The sequence below is a fragment of the Ahaetulla prasina genome, chromosome 5 (genome assembly GCF_028640845.1).
Source record: "Ahaetulla prasina isolate Xishuangbanna chromosome 5, ASM2864084v1, whole genome shotgun sequence".
NCBI lineage: Eukaryota > Metazoa > Chordata > Lepidosauria > Squamata > Colubridae > Ahaetulla > Ahaetulla prasina.
This window is the reverse complement of record NC_080543.1, coordinates 18,708,592-18,728,172: the sequence shown is the minus strand read 5'-3', so window position 1 is coordinate 18,728,172 and position 19,581 is coordinate 18,708,592. Positions and strand designations below refer to the sequence as shown.

General features: G+C 40.7%; 1 protein-coding gene across 1 annotated transcript in view; it reads right to left on the bottom strand.

Annotated features, from left to right (window-relative positions):
- The window catches only part of CNTN5 (contactin 5), a 927,011-nt gene that overhangs the window by 188,324 nt on the left and 719,106 nt on the right, over positions 1–19,581 (bottom strand). The window contains exon 9 of the mRNA XM_058185575.1: positions 2,159–2,261. Within this exon, the coding sequence (XP_058041558.1) occupies positions 2,159–2,261 (103 nt within the window). The remainder of the gene's footprint in view (positions 1–2,158; positions 2,262–19,581) is intronic.

Sequence of the window (19,581 nt, the reverse complement as noted above, 5' to 3'; positions counted from 1 at the left end):
AACTGCAGGTTTACCAATATATCAAGTTGGGAAGTCTGATTACATTTTTTTTTATTTGAATTTATATCCCGCCCTTCTCCGAAGACTCAGGGCGGCTTACACTGTGTTAAGCAATAGCCTTCATCCATTTGTATATTATATAAAAAGTCAACTTTTATTGCCCCCAACAATCTGGGTCCATTTCCCATGGACAAATAAAATGGTATGGATATGTGACCTCAAAAGGTTTTGCAAATAGGAGGTTGTTTTGTTTATTTGTATATCAAACTTCAGAGGATAATTAGAACTGCAGAAAAAACAATTGTTACCAACCTGCCTTCCATTGAAGACCTGTATACTGCACGAGTCAAAAAGAGGCCTGTGAAAATATTTACGGACCCTGTGCATCCTGGACACAAACTGTTTCAACTCCTACCCTCAAAACAACACTATAGAGTACTGCACATCAGAACAATTAGACACAAGAATATTTTTTCCCCGAACACCATCACTCTGCTAAACAAATAATTCCCTCAATTACTGTCAAGCTATGTACTAAGTCTACACTGCTTACTACTTAGTAATCTTCTCATCTTCTCATTGTTCCCATCACCCATCTCCTTCCACTTATGACTGTATGACTGTAACTTTGTTGCTTGTATCCTTACGATTTATATTGATATTGTTTCCTGATAGCTTATTTGATACCCTATGACTATCATTAAGTGTTGTATCTTAGAATTTTTGATGAATGTATCTTTTCTTTCATGTACATTGAGAGCATATGCACCAAGACAAATTCCTTGTGTGTCCAATCACGCCTGACCAATAAAAATATATATTCTATTCTATTCTATTCTATTCTATTCTATTCTATTCTATTCTATTCTATTCTATTCTATTCTATTCTATTCTATTCTATTCTAAACTTCCTAACTTTATACCGGGAGGTTAAAAATAAACCCCAAAATAAGAATTTAAGGACAAGATAATCGCTTTAAGAATCTTGGCTGAGAAGTTACAAATATGAAAAGTAAGCCCACAGTCATTGATAATAATTATGAATTACCATTAGAGAAGAGGATGCGACGTGCTGCAATATAGACGTTGAAAATATGGATTTAAAAATGGCTAAGGCCAAATAGGGAAAAATGTAAAACTAAGCAAAATACACTTAGCTACTTGTGATTTCCAGTACAGGTATTCCTCGATTTACAACCACAGCTGAGTCCAAAATTTATGTTGCTAAGTAATACATTTGTTAAGTGAGTTTTGCCCCATTTTACAACCTTCTTTGCCACAGTAGTTGAGTGAATCTCTGCAGGTATTAAGTTAGTAACAAGTTGTTAAGTGAATCTGGCTTCCCCATTGACTTTGCTTGTCAAAAGGTCACAAAATCTGATCATGTGACTCCAGGATACTGCAATTGTCATAAATATGAACCAGTTGCCAAGGATCCAAATTTTGATTACATGACCAAGGGGATGCTGCAACGGTTGTAAGTGTGAAAAGCGGCCATAAGTCACTTTTTTCATTGCTGTTGTAACTTTGAACAGTCACTCAATGAATTGTTGTAAGTCAACGGCTACTGTACCTTCCGCCATTGGTTCCAACGTATTTCCATCCTTCATTTGGAATTTAGAAATGTATGGGTAATTCTCCCAAACTTTTATAGGAGTAATTCTTTATGGATAAAATATTACATATAGCTTTTATAACTGTTCATAATTGTATCATTCTCTCTCTCTCTCTTTCATCTCTCTCTCTCTCTCATCTATCTATCATCTATCTATCTATCTATCTATCTATCTATCTATCTATCTATCTATCTATCTATCTATCTATCTATCTATCATCTATTACTTATCATCTTTCATCTATCAGTCATCTATCTATAACATCTATCAATCATGTATATATAGTATACTGATTGATTGAATATGTATCAAGTTAATGTCAACTCTCAGTGGCCATGTAGATTTTCTCCAGGAGTTTGTGTGTATATACTATATCTTTCTTTCTTTCTTTCTTTCTTTCTTTCTTTCTTTCTTTCTTTCTTTCTTTTCTTTTCTTTTCTTTTCTTTTCTTTTCTTTTCTTTTCTTTTCTTTCTCGGTTTGTTATCACCTAAATGAATGATCTCAGATTTTAATAATCCACCATGAAAGAATGTATACTTACTTGCCCAGTGCAAAGCATTCCATCCTAACAGTAGATCCCTTAGCAGCTGTAACTGTGAATGGAAAATGGATCTCAATTTTTGGTTCATATTCCCCCATCACTCCTGGAAAACAAAGAAAGATTTTTACAAGTAAAATAGCCATCATTGAAGTGAGATCATCTAAAAGCTAGAGCTAGAGTTATACAAGAACAGTTTTTTTTCTGAATGCCATCACTCCACTAAACAAATAATTCCCCCAACACTGTCAAACTATTTACTAAGTCTGCATTAGTATTACTATTAGTCTTCTCATTGTTTCTATCACCCATTTCCTTCCACTTATGACTGTACGACTGTAACTTTGTTGCTTGTATCCTTACGATTTATATTGATATTGTTTCCTGATTGCTTATTTGTACCCTATGACTATCATTATGTGTTGTACCTTATGATTCTTGATGAACATATCTTCTCTTTTATGTACATTGAGAGCATATGCCCCAAGACAAATTCCTTGTGTGTCCAATCACACTTGGCCAATAAAAAAAAAACCCTCTATTCCCGAGAAGAATGATATGATTATGAAGGAAAATGGTTACAATTAGGGATACATCCCCAGTGTAATCTAAACAGTTAGAATATATTATTATTGCAGTTTCATGAACATTTAGGAAGTTGTGCCTTACTACATCATTGTTCTTTTCTGTGCCCAATAACAAAAATACTATGGTTAGATGCTGACAACCATTAACATGTTAAAATGGTGAAATTGTATAACCAATAATATCTTTAGCAAAAAGAATAGGAAGATATATGAAAACAATATGATTGATGAAGTGCCTTCAGGTTGGTGTCAACTCTTAGTGATTGCCTACACAGATTCTTTCCAGACTGATTGCTCTTCAGTTTTATTTGGCTTGCTTAAAAACTGTAAAGGTTTTATATAATGTACTGGTAAGTAAATAAATAAAATATAAATGTTATTTTAAAAATATAGAATTTGGCTTTGTAAAATTAATACGTATCAAATATAAAATCGTAATTTGTTTCTTATATATCAAAGATCAATTTTACTACCTAAGCGTAACTACTCACTGCTTATAATATAAATATATTTGTGTGTGTATGTGTTTATAGGCATCTCTGTTTGTATGTTTGCTTCTGTGAGTTCTGAATCTCTTTCAATTTGAGGGGATCACTTTTAATATTAAAAAAGAGAGAGAAAAAGCATGAATTTGGAAAACTCTAGGGTGCCTCTCCTTTCCATGTGAAATAGCTCCTTTACCTGCAAAGTTTCCTTAATACATGCTTTATACAAACAGCTACTACCAAAGAAAGAAAAAAAAAATAAACTCATGTTCTTTTGTAAAGAAGAGAACTTAGTTTATTATTATCATATGGCATTTTTTATTCTTACCAACAAACAAGATACACTTTTAATTCATTATTTTCATTGGCTCCATTAGACTTGATCATTCACATATAAAAAGAAGAAATGGCTTAAATATTCTTTGTAGTCCAATATCTAAGGTACTCCTACAAAGATGAGAGGGTCAACCAACTAATCAGGGAGAGAAGCAACCTAGAACTAAGGAGAAATTTCCTAACAGTGAGAACAATTAATCAGTGGAACAGCTTGCCTTCAGAAGTTGTGGGTCCTCTATTACTGGAGGGTTTTAAGAAGAGACTGGACAGCCGGTTCTCTGGAATGGTCATTGGTATAGGGCCGTGATGGTGAATCTATGGTACGAGTGCCCAAAGTGGCACGCGAAGCCATGTCGCCCGGTACATGTGACCTTGCCTGTTTGTCTTCCAGGTCTGTCAAATCCACCCCCCTTAAGATTAGCACTGGCTCCCCACAGGGCTGTGTGCTCAGTCCCTATCTGTATTCACTGTGTCGTGTCCCACTCCTCCGCTGACGGCCGGGTCAGGGAAATCCGAATCAGACCTGCCTCCGCAGCTCTGCCAAAGTCCTAGCAAAGTCCTCAGGGCAGGCAGGAGACCAGAAAGTGACTTCAGCAAGATATGTTTAGACTTTGCCTGACTCAGAGACTGCCAGAAAGCAGGTCCTTTATATAGGCCATGGGGTGTGGCTCCATGACTCAGCACTTATCCAGGCCTGGCCCTCCCTCCCTTCTGTTCCCTCCGTCTATCAAGTCTTCTGACGCGTGGGTCACTCCAGTCTGCAGCTGTTGGCAATTGACCTCCCTCAGGCTTACATGCTGTGGAGGAGGGGGAGGAGTCTAGTTGCTCTGTTTGCCTGGGCATGGAGCCAGAGCTGGGGGCTGGAGATACTTCCTCCTCTTCAGCCTGTCTGGGCATGGAGCCAGGGCTGGGGCCGGGAGGCATACTAGGACATTCCTCCGTGTTCGGAAGCAGATAAGAAGGCCCCGGCTGTGGTGAGATCGGAAGAGACACAACACACTGTACATAAATGATTGTGTACTGTCAGACCCATCTACTGTGTCATTAAGTTTGCAGATGACACCACCATACTGGGTCTTATTACAGGTGGAGACAAAACAGCATACAGGGGGAAGGTTCAAAAACTTCTCACATGGTGCTTAAAAAACAGTCTGCACCTGAACATCAGCAAGACCAAGGAAATGGTGTTGGACTTCTGGAGGAAGAGAGAGGAACCTGGCCCACTTTACATTGAGGGGGGGCTGTGTAGAGAGAGTTTCCTCCTTTAAATTCCTGGGAGTCCATCTCAGTGAAGACCTCACCTGGAAAAACAACACGATCCAGGTGGCTAGGAAAGGCCAACAGAGTTTCCATTTCTTTAGGGTCTTGCGTAAAAACAGGGTGGAACAACAATCGTCCTTTTACCAGTCCACAATAGGAAGCATCCTCACTTATTGCATCATGGTACGGCATGCCGGTCTGACAGACGCGGATAGAAAAACATTACAGAGGGTGGTGAGCCCAGCACAAAATATCGTGGGCTATCTCCTAATACCACTAGATGAGATTGCTAGAACTTGCTGCCTTAGAAGAGTGAGGAAAATTCTCAGGGACGACTTTCACCCTGGTCATCACTTCTTTACCCTCCTACCATCGGGAAGGAGATATAGAAGTATAGCCAGCCATACAAACAGGCTGAAGAACAGTTTTTATCCGTGGGCTGTCAGACTCCTGAATGAGAAATAACTATGTAGTATGATGGACTACCGGGCCGGCGCAATATGTAACATGTTCACACTGGTGAAATAGGACTGGGTGTTTTGTTAATATGATTTACTGGGTTAGGGATTTTCTGTCTTCACTGTGAGTTGTATTGTGTTGGGGTATGTGTGAACTGAGGGAGCTCAACCAATCTCAGTTTACATATGTTGTGCACTGACAATAAAGATTTGAATTTTGAATTTGAATTTTGTTTTGTTCTGTCTGATAAACACCTCTTCCATGCTTTCATCTCCACAACCCCTTCCCATAATCCAAAAACATGTTTGCCACATCTTATGCTTCAACCCAGACTCCCGAGTTTAACCCTTTTCAGAAACAAAAAAAAACAATGGATCTTTTCCATTGCTCTTTCCTTCAAATTTCTGGTGACTATTTTGGTGAAGCGTAAAAACATTTTCCTCCTAAACTCTTTGGATGGTCATAATGTCTCTGTGTCGTGTCCCACTCCTCCTCTGACGGCCGGGTCGGGGAAGTCTGTATCAAGTGTGGCCACAAAGCCTCTGCAGCTTTGCCAAAGTTCTGTCAGAGTTCTCAGGGCAGGCAGGAGTCCAAGATGTGACTTCAGCAATCCAAATTAGACTTTGCCTGACTCAAAGAATGCCAGAAAGCAGATCCTTTATATAGGCCATGGGGTGTGGCTCCATGACTCAGCATTTATCCAGGCCTGCCCCTCCCTTCCTTTTGCTGATGTCGCCTCTCCATTCTCTGGAAGCGTGGATCCATCCACCCTCCAGCTGCCGGCAATTCCAGCTCGTGACTGGCTTCATACTCCTCATATTCACATGCTGTGGGGGAGGGGTTTATTTGCTAAGTTTGTCCGGGCATGGTGCCAGGACTGGGGGCTGAAGGCATGCCAGGCCATTCGTCTTGCTCGGTCTGTCCGGGCATGGTGCCAGGACTGGGGGCTGGAGGCATGCCAGGCCATTCGTCTTCATTATCCGTCTCTGGCTGAGATAACAGGAGATGAGAGGAGCCCGGCTGCGGAGAGGGGGGGCGGGCCGAGGCACAACTCTATATCTACCCTATACTGCATGCAGGATTCACTGCCCTCATTCAGCTGTAAGTTGTTCTGATGATCTGTTACAACCAGTTAGCCCAGAATGAGTTATGAAAATGAGAAAAAGGTACATTCCCAGAGGTGGCTTATGCTTTGTGCAAAATGGGGTGTCTCAGCCTTTTCTCCATAATAAAGGTCAGACAGGGCCAAACCAGTGGTGAAATCCTCTGAAGTCTGCTACCGGTTCTGTGAGACAGTGCTAAAAAAGGAACATTTTGAAGCCTTCCAAGTCTGCAAAGGTAAGTAGAACAGCGGGGGGGAGAATCCGCTGTGCCACGCGATTTAGATTAGTTAGAAAGCAGGAAATCTGATGATTCTAGCTAATATAAATCATGTGTCACAGCTGATCGTCACCCAGCTGATTGACGGAAATACCGGTTCACCCGAACCAGTAGCATTTTTCACTACCGGTTCAGGAGAACAGGTCTGAACCTATAGCAATTCACCCCTGGGCCAAACCTTTTTCTTTATCAGTAGAAAGTCAAATGTCCATTACTTCACAGCTTATAATGAGAAACTTATTTGGGTGCATTAGAGACGACATGTAATGCACACTGTTCATAAAGAGATCACTTCATTGAGCTCATGAATGATAGGGTATGACATGTTAGCCCCAGCTCCACTATATATCTCATGCCAGGTTTTCAGGGAAAGCTGTCAGGCAGTTTCTTACTTACGAAGCTTACAAGTGGAGAAGTAAACAAATATTTAACATAACATAATAACAGAGTTGGAAGGGACCTTGGAGGACTTCTAGTCCAAACCCCTGCCCAGGCAGGAAACCCTACATCATTTCAGACAAATGGCTATCCAACATTTTCTTAAAAATTTCCAGTGTTGGAGCATTCACAACTTCTGCAGGCAAGTCGTTCCACTTATTGATTGTTCTAACTGTCAGGAAATTTCTCCTTAGTTCTAAGTTGCTTCTCTCCTTGATTAGTTTCTACCCATTGCTTCTTGTCCTGCCCTCAGGTGCTTTGGAGAATAGCTTGACTCCCTCTTCTTTGTGGCAGCCCCTGAGATATTGGAACACTGCTATCATGTCTCCCCTAGTCCTTCTCCTCATTAAACTAGACATACCCAGTTCCTGCAACTGTTGTTCATATGTTTTAGTCTCCAGTCCCCTAATCATCTTTGTTGCTCTTCTCTGTACTCTTTCTAGAGTCTCAATTTCTTTTTATTTAATTTTCTATCTGCCATCATGCCTGGAAATCTGCTGCATATTGGTATTTGGGAGGATGTAATTGAGCATCCTGTCAACCTAAAGAGCCGAAGGAAGAATTGGAAAAAGCATTTCATGGCTAATATGTTCCCCCAGTTTAAAAGCTGATCATATAAGGAAGCACAGGTAGGTATCTCCTCTGGCAACTGAGGTTAATGAGCTGTCATACATTGCATGTCCAACATCTTGTTGGACAACCATATAAATCTGTCGACATATCGTTAACAAATAGGTTAACATAATCTTTTCTTATTCATCAATGACAACAGTCAATTGCAATCAAAGAAACTTAATAGATGAGTTTAACTGTATTTTCAGTAAGCTATAGGACGTTATTTTTTTTAACACAGACCATAGGTTTGCCTTATTTTGCAGGATGGTGAGTTTGGAACCAGTTCTTACAAAGGCCAACACCTTAAAGCTTCTTAATTAATTGTTCATGACCTCCTTCAAATACCCAAACAAAACAATTTGTAAACTTTGGTCATAAGGTCCTTAAAAGTGTTTATTGAGATTCTGATATGAAGCAGTTCACAAGAAGAAGGGCACATATGCAGTGGTAAAAGAAAAAGTGTGTGTGTGTGTGTGTGTGTGTGTGTGTGTGTGAGTCTAAAAGCTAAAATGACTAATACAGATGTAGACAACTCAATCTCCCAAAGAAGGAACTACCAACTCAGACAAATCATCCAACAGTAAAGAACAGCCTAATTAAGGAACTACCAAAGAGCATTTCTACCACCACCAACATTGACATGATAAGCCATCTATAAATAAACAGAGAACAAACCCATTGCCTTCTGTCACTGATGATGCTACCTAGTTGGGTGATGAAATGTCTGAAAGAAAGCAGCCTCATTCAGAGACCACCAAGGACCCACTGTGGACAACTCTAGTAGTTATTGAAGATGTATTCTGTTTCAGTCCAGAGAAAGGGTTGTTAGCAATTCTAAAAACAGTTTAGGCAGTATTTGCATTGTTACAGACTTATTAGTGTGGTCCATAATCCATGAAAGCATTGAAAGGTAACATTCTGGGGACAATTGCTAAAGTGAAAGAGGGTTGGTGTGACACATTAGCTACCCATCATAATAGAAACTTTTACTTGCCAAAAGATTAAGAGTTAGATCAAGATAAGTGGAATGAACCAGAGAATGAATAAATCTTGCCATTGACATCTGTAAGCCATCAATAACTTAAGTATAAGGAAGAATAGGCAGGTGCAGAATGACAATAGTTGACGTATAATACAATTATATGTCTAATTATGTTTGTACTCGCATAGCTGCTTGGTGGGATGCAGTGGCTCAGTGGCTAAGGTGCTGAGCTTGTCGATTGAAAGGTCGGCAGTTCTGCGGTCTGAATCCCTAGTGCTGTGTAACGGGGTGAGCTCCCATTACTTGTCCCAGCTTTTAGCAGTTCAAAAGCACATAAAAAATGCAAGTAGAAAAATAGAGACCACCTTTGGTGGGAAGGTAACAGTGTTCCGTGCATCTTTGGCATTTAGTCATGCCAGCCACATGACCATGGAGACGTCTTTGGACAGCACTGGCTCTTCGGTTTTGAAACGGAGATGAGCACCGCCCCATAGAGTCGGGAATGACTAGCACACATGTGTGAGGGAAATCTTTACCTTTACCTTTAGCTGCTTAAAGTCGACTAGAGTGAAAGCTGGAATTAAAAAAAAAATGTTCTGAATTCTACTTGTGAATCACCATCTTATCTACAGGGAAAGGGAAACTGTTTGTATTGATAGACAAAGCAATTAGAGGTTGTAAATTGCACTTGAAAAGCTTGAGGCTGAAAAAAGAAAATTGTTACTATTGTGTATTTTATCAGTAGTTTGTAGGGGGAAAAAGAAAAGAAAAACTCTCAACCGCCACTCTGTGTTTCCTCTTTCCTTCAGAACATTTGAACTCTTAAAGGTAGATGTGATGTACTTTCCTTTATGAACTGATTATCAAATTCAGTCATGTTATACTTGTGTAATTTCTGGCTGACCCAACTTTCCCAAATTTCTGGCTGTCCACTGATCATAATAGCCTCCTAGAGCAGTGATGGCAAAACTTTTTGGCACTAAGCACCCAAAATGGAATGCACATGCGTGTGCGCACGCCAGAGTGCCGGAAACCAAAAGACCAGCTAGCTGGTGCACGCATGCCTATTTTTGAGTAGTTTTTTTGGCCATTTTCAGGCTGTTTTCAGGCTGAGCTGTTTTCAGTCCATTTTCCAGGCAGTTTTCAGTCCATTTTTCAGGCCAAAATGGCCTGAAAACAGCTTGGAAAATGACCCCAAAAAGGCCCCCAAAAGGCCCCCAAACAGCCTGTTTTGTGGGCATTTTTTGGGCCATTTTCCAGTGCTCCAGTGTCCACGAAGACCAGATGCCTGGTGCACATGTGCATGCTGGAAACCAGAAGAGCAGCTGGTGTCAGCACACATGCCAGCCGAGAGGACTCTGCGCGCCACCTCTAGCATGCGTGCCATAGATTTGCCATCAGGGTCCTAGAGGCTTCAGAGAACTCTGTTCATTTGTTTACTTATTTTCCTGATTGCTTAGAATTCCCACAGAGTTATTATGAGGGATAATAGTCAAGGGTTAGTTTCAGCACCTAATAAGCCACGGGTAGAATAAGGTACGATGGGATGCGGTAGTTCAGTGGCTAAGACACTGTTCTTGTCGATCGAAAGGACGGCAGTTTAGTGGTTTGAATCCCTAGTGCCGCATAACAGGGTGAGCTCCCGTACTTGTCCCAGCTTCTGCCAACCTAGCAGTTCGAAAGCACATAAAAAATGCAAGTAGAAAAATAGGGACCACCTTTGGCGGGAAGGTAACAGCATTCCGTGCGCCTTTGGTGTTTAGTCATGTCATCCACATGACCATGTAGATGTCTTGGACAGTGCTGGCTCTTCGGCTTTGAAACGGAGATGAGCACCACCCCCTAGAGTCAGGAACGACTAACACATTTGTGCAAGGGGAACCTTTACCTTTACCTTTAGAATAAAGTACAAACAAAAAGTGAATAGATGTGGTTTATAGTGTTTCCCTGGCTGGTGGTCTGGACTCCCTGACATCTCTAGGGATAGATTTCCCCGATGGTGAGAAACTTTGGTCAATGGGGCAGCTTGACTTCAGAAGTTGTGGGTGAGAAGTGATTGAATGACTGATTGTCTGGAATAGTGTTTCCTGCTTGAGCAGGGGGTTGGACTCGCGGACTTCCAAGATAGTTGTTATTCTTCTTTTGGCCAGAGCCAAGATGACTCAGCTTATAAAAATTGATCTTGTTCCAAATAAGCAAATGAGTTGCAATACTACATGGTAGAACAGAATGAAAGGCATTCCCTATTGTCTATTTAGAATAGAAATTGGAGGGGGGCTGGGACCCTCAACATATTGTTGAACTATTATTCTATAATTGTAGAATTATAGAGGCAGAAGAGTCCACTTAGGCATCCAGTCCAATCCCAGTTCAGTACAGGAATGTAAACTACAATAGCCCTAATCAATGATTCCCTTTGAATGTACCTAGTGAAGTGAGGCCTACCCTTTCTACTGGCAACTGATTCTACTGTCGAGCACAATCTAATTGTGATTAAGTTTTTCTAACATTCAGTCAGAATCTGTCTTCTTACAACAACAACTACTACTACTATTATTACTACTACTAACATTTTTCCTGCAGATGGAGGGTCTGCTTTGTCTTTTATTGTTGACTTGTCTGTCAATAAGCGCCATCTTGCACGGTCAAAGTCAGTATCTGTGTCTAACTGGGGCATTTTTCATGTCTGCATTTATTGTGTCTCGCCATCTTTGCTTCGTCCTTCTCTGCAGGCACTTTCCATCTGTATTAAAGTGGAAGGCAAAATCGGTCTTCCTAAAACTGAAATGTATTATTTTGGAATGTACTTGTTGGAAGGATAGAGAAGAGGCCTTGATGTTCTGGTTGTCACCCTTCCAGGTATTTCAAGAGCACTAAGATACCCTTCCTGGAACCATCCTTTTCTTTTCAAGACTTAACATTTCCACTCCCTAGAATTCATCTTCCTAGGATTGAGTTTCAAGTCCCCTGATCATCCTCATACTCCTCCTTTGAACCTGTTTCAGTTCTTTGAATCATTCTTATAATATTGGTGTCCACAGCTTCCCTGTAATAGTCCCGGACCTAGAGGTACACATGGTAAGCATTATTAGTTAGGTGGATGTACCTCACTTGATTATTTACAATTTGTTCACTAATACTTGGACTTTTGCACCACCTGTAGTGTGCTATCACAGTATTTCATTCCTGTAGGGAGAGTTACTGTTCCATGCTTCCAGGTAGTCTTAATCTCTAACAAGCGTGCTCTAAAAATAATGGGGAAACACAGAATTAAACTTTGCAACCCAAGAGGTCTATCAGTTGGAACTTATTATTGTGGGAGGGGAGGTCTTGAAACCTCTGCTGGGAAGCAAAACAATGCAGCCCATGAAATTGATTGCATTATGATATCATAATATCTTGCATGCGGTGCAAACTAATGAGCACTGTCATGTGGCTGCCGGGACTATGGAGACACTACAGCAAGAGTCTGAAAATGTCTTTCAGGGAAGGACATTTGGTATGAAAATTTAATCTTCACATATATTCGAGCATGAAACCTTTCTAATCTATATCTATCTATCTATCTATCTATCTATCTATCTATCTATCTATCTATCTATCTATCTATCTATCTATCTATCTATCTATCTATCTATCAAAGCAAAAACCACTCATGCATTAATCATGAAATCTCCAGAACCGTAAAGCCTACAAACTTGAAATTTGCCACACATGTTCCTCTTGGCTTCTAGGTGCTCACTAAGAAAGGATTTTTCAAAATGACCATCAGAGCATTAGTATTTCCTATATTATTATTAACACGCTCTGATGCTAAGGAGTTGTACTCCCCCTCCCCACCTCAAAAGAAATCTGTTCCAAATGCAAAACACGAGCAGAGGAGTTTCACTTTCAGTTTTACTTTCACAGCAGCAAGCAGCTTTACTACTGAACATTTGAGCTAAGCCACGCCCAGCCTCCTTCCTGTCTCCTTCTTGCTCACACAGCAAATACTGTTTGAGTTTCCAAACACCCCTCAACTCTCTTACACACTGACAGGATGCTAGCCAGATGAATACCGATGGATGCTGCAGGCTGGGACATTCTACTCCCCCTCCCCCTCTGTTCCAACTGCCAGTTGCATTATAGCAACACTCTCTGATGCTACGGAGTTACACATTTTACATTAAGTTTCAGGCTGCAAATGTCAATTTATCAAGCCTGAGCACATAGTTTTGTAGTGAAGCACGGGTGTCCAGCTAGTGGTTTATATTTCCTAAAAAGAGGAGGCACCATTAAAATAGGAAATAGCAATAGCACTTAGACTTATATACCGCTTTACAGTGCTTTACAGCCCGCTCTAAGTGGTATACAGAGTCAGCATATTGCCCCCAACAATTTTTGCGTTCTCATTTTACCCACCTCAGAAGGATGGAAGGCTGAGTCAACCGCCAAATAGTTTATAATTCTGACGGACACCAGAACAACATGGATTAGTAACTCGGTTACAGAGTCTAAACTCTCTGAAAGACTATCCCTCTGAATAAACTCCAAATCTTTCAACAGATACTAAAGCAGAATAACTATTCACTATCTATAACATGGCATTTTTCCCTCTTGGAAAAATATTTTTTTCCCATTAATTGACATTCAACAAAAGTGGGTTGAACAAGAAGACAAGCTACTTAACTATTTTGGAAAAGCCTTTTGGCTAATATACACAAACTTGTAGTCAACATCCACAGCTTCTGAAATTTTCCAATATGGAGAATCAAAAGCTAGCAGCATAAGAGTATTTGCTGATGATCTGAGTAAGTGGCTCAGTGGCTAAGACACTGAGCTTGTCGATCAGAAAGGTCGGCAGTTCGGCGGTTCGAATCCCTAGTGGTCTCCTGAGTGAGCAGGGGGTTGGACTAGATGACCTCCAAGGTCCCTTCCAACTCTGTCACTGTAACCGAATCTCTTCCTTACTGGGGCAGGATATTCTGAAGTTGAAACAATAAGGGACTTGTTATTAGCAATAGCTAACACTGTCACCTAAAGTTAAGCCAGATAATAAAATAAATTTGACTTTACATTTGACCTAAAGTGCTTTCTACTTGAAACAAAGAGAATTGGTGGAGAACCAAGCAGAGCTAAAGAGAAGAACAAACAGGGGAACTTAGTTTGCTGTCTATTCTCCAAATGGTTCACAGGATAACAGATGTAAAGAACTGACAGTTCTGGATAACTGCATTGTGCACTTTAACTGAATATCTGAAATGTATCTCTCTTCTCTCTCTCTTTATATATATCTAGTGACTGAAGACCCTGGAAAACCATGGAAAAGCCTGGAAACATCATGGAAAGATGTATCTTTCTGCATATCTTTGGGAAATGTTGACTGAAGATCATAGAAAACAACCTTTCAGTGCCTTTATTGCTTAGTTTGAAAGAAATAGTTTATTGGCTACATTCCAGAATGGGGAAACAATCTCATAAAAATATATGAACTTGAAAAGTGCACTTTATGATCTAACAGCAAATGTTGTAAGCTCAACCACATTTATGTTTCCTTATCCTTTGCAAATTTTCTGGGTCCCCCCACCCCCTTCAGTAAAGGCACTTTAACTGCTTCCAGTTTGGTAACAGGCACTTCCAAAAGACTTCCAAAATGCTCTTGGAACTGCTTGTAAACACTTATGAAATAATTCCTCCGAGTGTCTAACTCATTGTGAAAAGGCTGTTAATGAAGTGACGCATGATCCATTTTGTTTTTCCTGATGAAACTTTTTTTTATCTCTTCAGATAGGATTTTAATTTGTTTTTTAGGCCTACGCAAAAAGAAATTGAATAGTGAGAGAGGATTGATTGTCAAGGACACCTGCACAAATGAGGTATTCATTTTATTCAGAATCCATTCAAGGATTTCTTGATGTTTTTATTTAATTTGGTTCATATCAAGAAGATAAGTTTCCCTTTGCGACACAGCTCTAAGGAAATAAAAGATTAATATAAAGGCAAGCAAATGTTGTAGGATCTGACATAAAACTATGAAGTAATTTAGCCATTTCAATGAAGATAAATATATAGATATGTTGTCTCATCAGCATTCTTGTCATAAAATACCAAGGCCTAACTGCATTGACTACAACAGAAGAGTAAATCCAGAAACAATGTTGTCATCCATGAAAATTCAAACTCACAGAAAGGAGTATGATAACTGGATGTTTCTAAATGTAGGTCTCTTCATTTTTGTGAAAAAAACCTGTTTGATAAATATTCTGTTTGCAAACATTGACACAATCGCCTCAAAAGAACTTTGCTTTATTTTTTGACAGATAATCCTTTCTCATGTCTATATTCTTCTCCCGGCTTGTTTTCCCCTCCATTATTTCTCTTGTTCTATAGAAGCCCTTACCAACATTCAATTCTTAGATGCTATTGGACGACAACCACAACCGGTTATTATTGGCTAGACTAACTGGAATGATAGAAACCAATCATTGATGGGGACTGTATATATGTGTACTTTATATGTGTATAAAGATTGACAATCACATATACACATACACATAGACTTTTTTTATTTGCTTTACATTCAAAACAGTGGTGGGATTCAAAATTTTTTACTACCGGTTCTGTGGGCATGGCTTGGTGGACATGGCATGACTTGGTGGGTGTGGTATGGCTGGGTGGGCATGGCAGAGGAAGGTTACTGTTAAATCCTCATTCCCACCCCACTTCAGAGGAAGGTTACTGCAAAATCCCCATTTTCTCCCGATCAGCTGGGATTCAGGAGCCAGAGAATAGATGGGGGTGAGACCTATCTGAGGTGGTATTTACCGGTTCTCTGAACTACTCAAAATTTCCACTACCGGTTCTCCAGAATTGGTCAGAACCTGCTGAACGTACCTCTGATTCAGAAATATACTGTTCTGTCCCACCCCCCAACCACAACCAAGAAGAAACGCGAGCTGACTATATCTGCCAGCAATTTATTCCTAAAACAGATATCAGTTCTGGCAACGAACCTGTGATTGCCTGCCAAGTTCTCTTATCTCCGCAGAAACTGCAGTTCGTTGCTGGAGCAACCAAGAGTTCAGAAATAAATAGAAATCCAGAAGCCAAATTCTTAGTCTCGAAATATTGCAGCCAAAGGTTCCAAGAGTCAGTTTTTGTCCATCACAAGAAGCTATAGAGCAGCTCCTCCTGCTTTTATACCCTGTGGGGTGTGGCTCCGTGACTCAGCACTCTCTAGGCCTGCCCCACCCCTTCTTTTGTTGTTCCTGCCTCTCCTTTCTGTGATGCCTGGGATTTAACCAGGACTGATTGTCAGCAGCTGGGTCTTGAGGCATTGCCTGGGTGGGGGAAGGTGTGGGAGAAAGAGGCCTCATCATCTCCTCCAACTGGCCTGCCTCTGGAACCTGGAGCAGAGCCAGAGAGGAAGGTCCTGCAGAGGGAAGCCCTGTCGGCTCTTCCCCCTCACTCTCTGAGTCACTCTCTGCCAAGTCACTTTCCTGTTCAACATCTATATGAAGCCGCTGGGTCAGATCATCAGTGGTTTTGGGGTGAGATACCAACTGTACGCTGATGACACGCAGCTGTACTTTTCCATCCCAGGCCACCCCAGCGAAGCTATCGAAGTACTGTCCCAGTGTTTGGAAGCCATATGGGTCTGGATGGGGAGGAACAGGCTCAAACTAAATCCCTCCAAGACGGAGTGGCTGTGGATGCCGGCACCCCGGTATAGTCAACTGCAGATGCAGCTGTCTGTTGGGGGCGAGTCGTTGGCCCTGATGGAGAGGGTGCGCAACTTGGGCATGCTCCTGGATGGGCGGTTGTCCTTTGAAGAACATTTGACAACCGTCTCCAGGAAAGCTTTCTATCAGGTTCGCCTGATCCGCCAGTTGCGTCCCTTCCTGGACCGGGATGCCCTATGCACAATCACTCATGCTCTCGTTACCTCTCGCTTGGACTACTGCAATGCTCTCTACATGGGGCTCCCCTTGAAGAGCACTCGGAGACTCCAGCTAGTCCAGAATGCGGCTGCGCGGGTTATTGAAGGAGCGGTTCGGAGCTCCCATGTAACACCTATCCTGCGCAGACTGCACTGGTTACCTGTTGTCTTCCGGGTGCGCTTCAAGGTATTGGTTACCACCTTCAAAGTGCTCCATGGCTTAGGACCGGGATATTTATGGGACCGTCTACTGCCGTCTTCTATCTCCCAGCGACTAGTGCGTTCCCACAGAAAGGGACTCCTTAGGGTGCCGTCAGCCAAACAATGTCAACTGGCGGCCCCCAGGGGGAGGGCCTTCTCTGTGGGGGCTCCTACCCTGTGGAACGAGCTTCCCCCTGGACTTCGACAATTACCTGACCTTAGGACCTTTCGCCGCAAACTTAAAACCTATTTATTTCGTATGGCTGGACTGGCTTGATTTTTTAAAATTTTAATTTAATTTAATTTAATGGGTTTTAAATTTTTGTAATTTTATGGGGTGTAATTGTATTTTAAATTTTTTGGCCAATTGAATAAGTTTTTTAAGGGTTGTTCTTAATATTGTATGTGTTGGTGTTTGTATTTTATTTGGTTGTTCACCGCCCTGAGTCCTTCGGGAGAAGGGCGGTATACAAATTAAAATATTATTATTATTATTATAAGAGGCCAGGCTTGGGAGCTGAAGACACAACATATACTTTCTTTCCACTGTTCTGAGCATTATAGACTTACAGACCTCTCCAGAGAACTAATTTTGGCACAATGTATGTAGATAGGATCACTTGAACTTAGTCATTCGTGCCTCATAGAAATAAGTGGATATTGTTTGAGGTTTGTAGGTATTGTATAATAAAATCTCTCTTGTCATAAAAGAAATAAGAACCTTAGATTTCTGATCTGTGGCCTGTACCATTCCTGTAAAAGAATCTGTCAAAATGGCATTTATTTGAAATGAAACTAAAAAACACCATTAACAAATCCAGATGAATTATCATGCTATTTTAGCTGCCTTAGCCAGAAAGCGAATTTTGTTTCCCAGCAGAATTTTGGACATGTTTAATAATAGGGTCTCTTCCAGTTACAGATTGATGAGCTTTCTCTTTGCTTTGATATCAATCGAAGGAACGGAACTGAGACAATTTTGGAGGGTGGGAAAAGCTTTTCTTTAGACAAATTGGAGATTCTTTTGTATTTAAATACAGTATTTTAATGAGAGCTATTCCTGTCCCAGTGTTAGGTGAATAAAAAAATAGGCAAAGTTGTATAATCAGAACAGCAGACTATTAATATTAGGAATAAACTTTCCAATGTCTTCTGGTCTTGCAATATTAAGTATGATTTTTATTATGAAATGTAACTGTTATTACATGCTGTTTTTCTTTTGTGAACCAAAATAGGTAAGAAGGGGGAATGTTGCGGTGTAAAATTCAGGAATCAAAGAAGGCATTTTGTACTGGGATCCTGGAGCAGAGAAGAAGGTTCTATTTTCCTCTTGAAAATTTTCCTCCAAATTATTTTCCTCATCAGAAAAAAAGAGGTGGGAAAAACATAAGAGTTTGTGCAAATTCTTCCCTAAGAGGGCAGATAATTATTTTCAATGACTGATTTCACTAGAAAAAGCAATGCAAGGTGAGAGTGAGATGGGTATACTTAAGTGGTGGGTTTCAACCTTTTTTTTTTACTAACAGTTCTGTGGGTGTGGATTGGTGGGCGTGGCATGGCTTGGTGGGCATGGCAGGGGAAGGATATTGCAAAATCCTCATTCCCACCCCACTCCAGGGGAAGGATACTGCAAAATCCCTATTTCCTCCCAATCATCTGGGACTCAGGAGGCAGAGAATAGATGGAGGCGGGGCCAGTCAGAGGTGGTATTTACCGATTCTCCAAACTACTCAAAATTTCTGCTACTGGTTCTCCAGAACTGGTCAGAACCTGCTGAAACCACCTCTGGTATACTTACATTTTACAAACCAACCAACCAATTGTTAGCACAGCTTTCTGTGGTGCTCCTTAAAATGGATTGGACTTTCTTGAAATAACTGAGCTGAAGTCCAATATACCAAAAAGCTGTAGGAAGGTTTGGTAAACCTTCTTCTCAAACCAATCTCAGTTCCCATCACCAATCTCTTTCCATTTATGACTGTATGACTATAACTTGTTGCTGGTAATCCTTATGATTTATATTGATATATTGACCATCAATTGTGTTGTAAATGTTGTACCTTGATGAACATATCTTTTCTTTTATGTACACTGAGAGCATATGCACCAAGACAAATTCCTTGTGTGTCCAATCACACTTGGCCAATAAAAATTCTATTCTATTCTATTCTATTCTATTCTATTCTAAAAAGCATGATAGATTTTTTTAAAAAAATAATGCTGAATCAAAATTTATTTATTCCCAGATGTTTATCATCTCGTCTCAAATAGAGCCTATGAAACAAATCAAGTTATATGGCAATAAGCTTGGATTGCCTCTCATGAACATTCATCAATGAACAACAGGATATTTTGGTAAATATTTTTTGATTTATATATTGCATTTTGGTGTAGCTTACACCTAATTTTAAGCACGTGTCCTGCCTTAAAAGAGGAGTAATACTGTGTGACATTCATATTTTCTACCTATTTAGAACATAGAATCCAAAGCTGCAAGGTACCTCAGTGGCCTTCTAGCCCAAACCAGGGGTGAAATCCAGCAGGTCCTGGAGAACCAGTAGCGGAAATTTTGAGTACTTCAGAGAACTGGCAATATCACCTCTAGCTGGCCCCAGAGTGGGGTGGGGAATGGGGATTTTGCAATATTCTTCCCACAAGAGTGGGGAGGGAATGGAGATTTTGCAGGATCCTTTCCCTGGAGTGGGGAGGGAATGGAGATTTTGCAGTAGCCTTCCCTGCGACACCCACCAAGCCATGCCCACCAA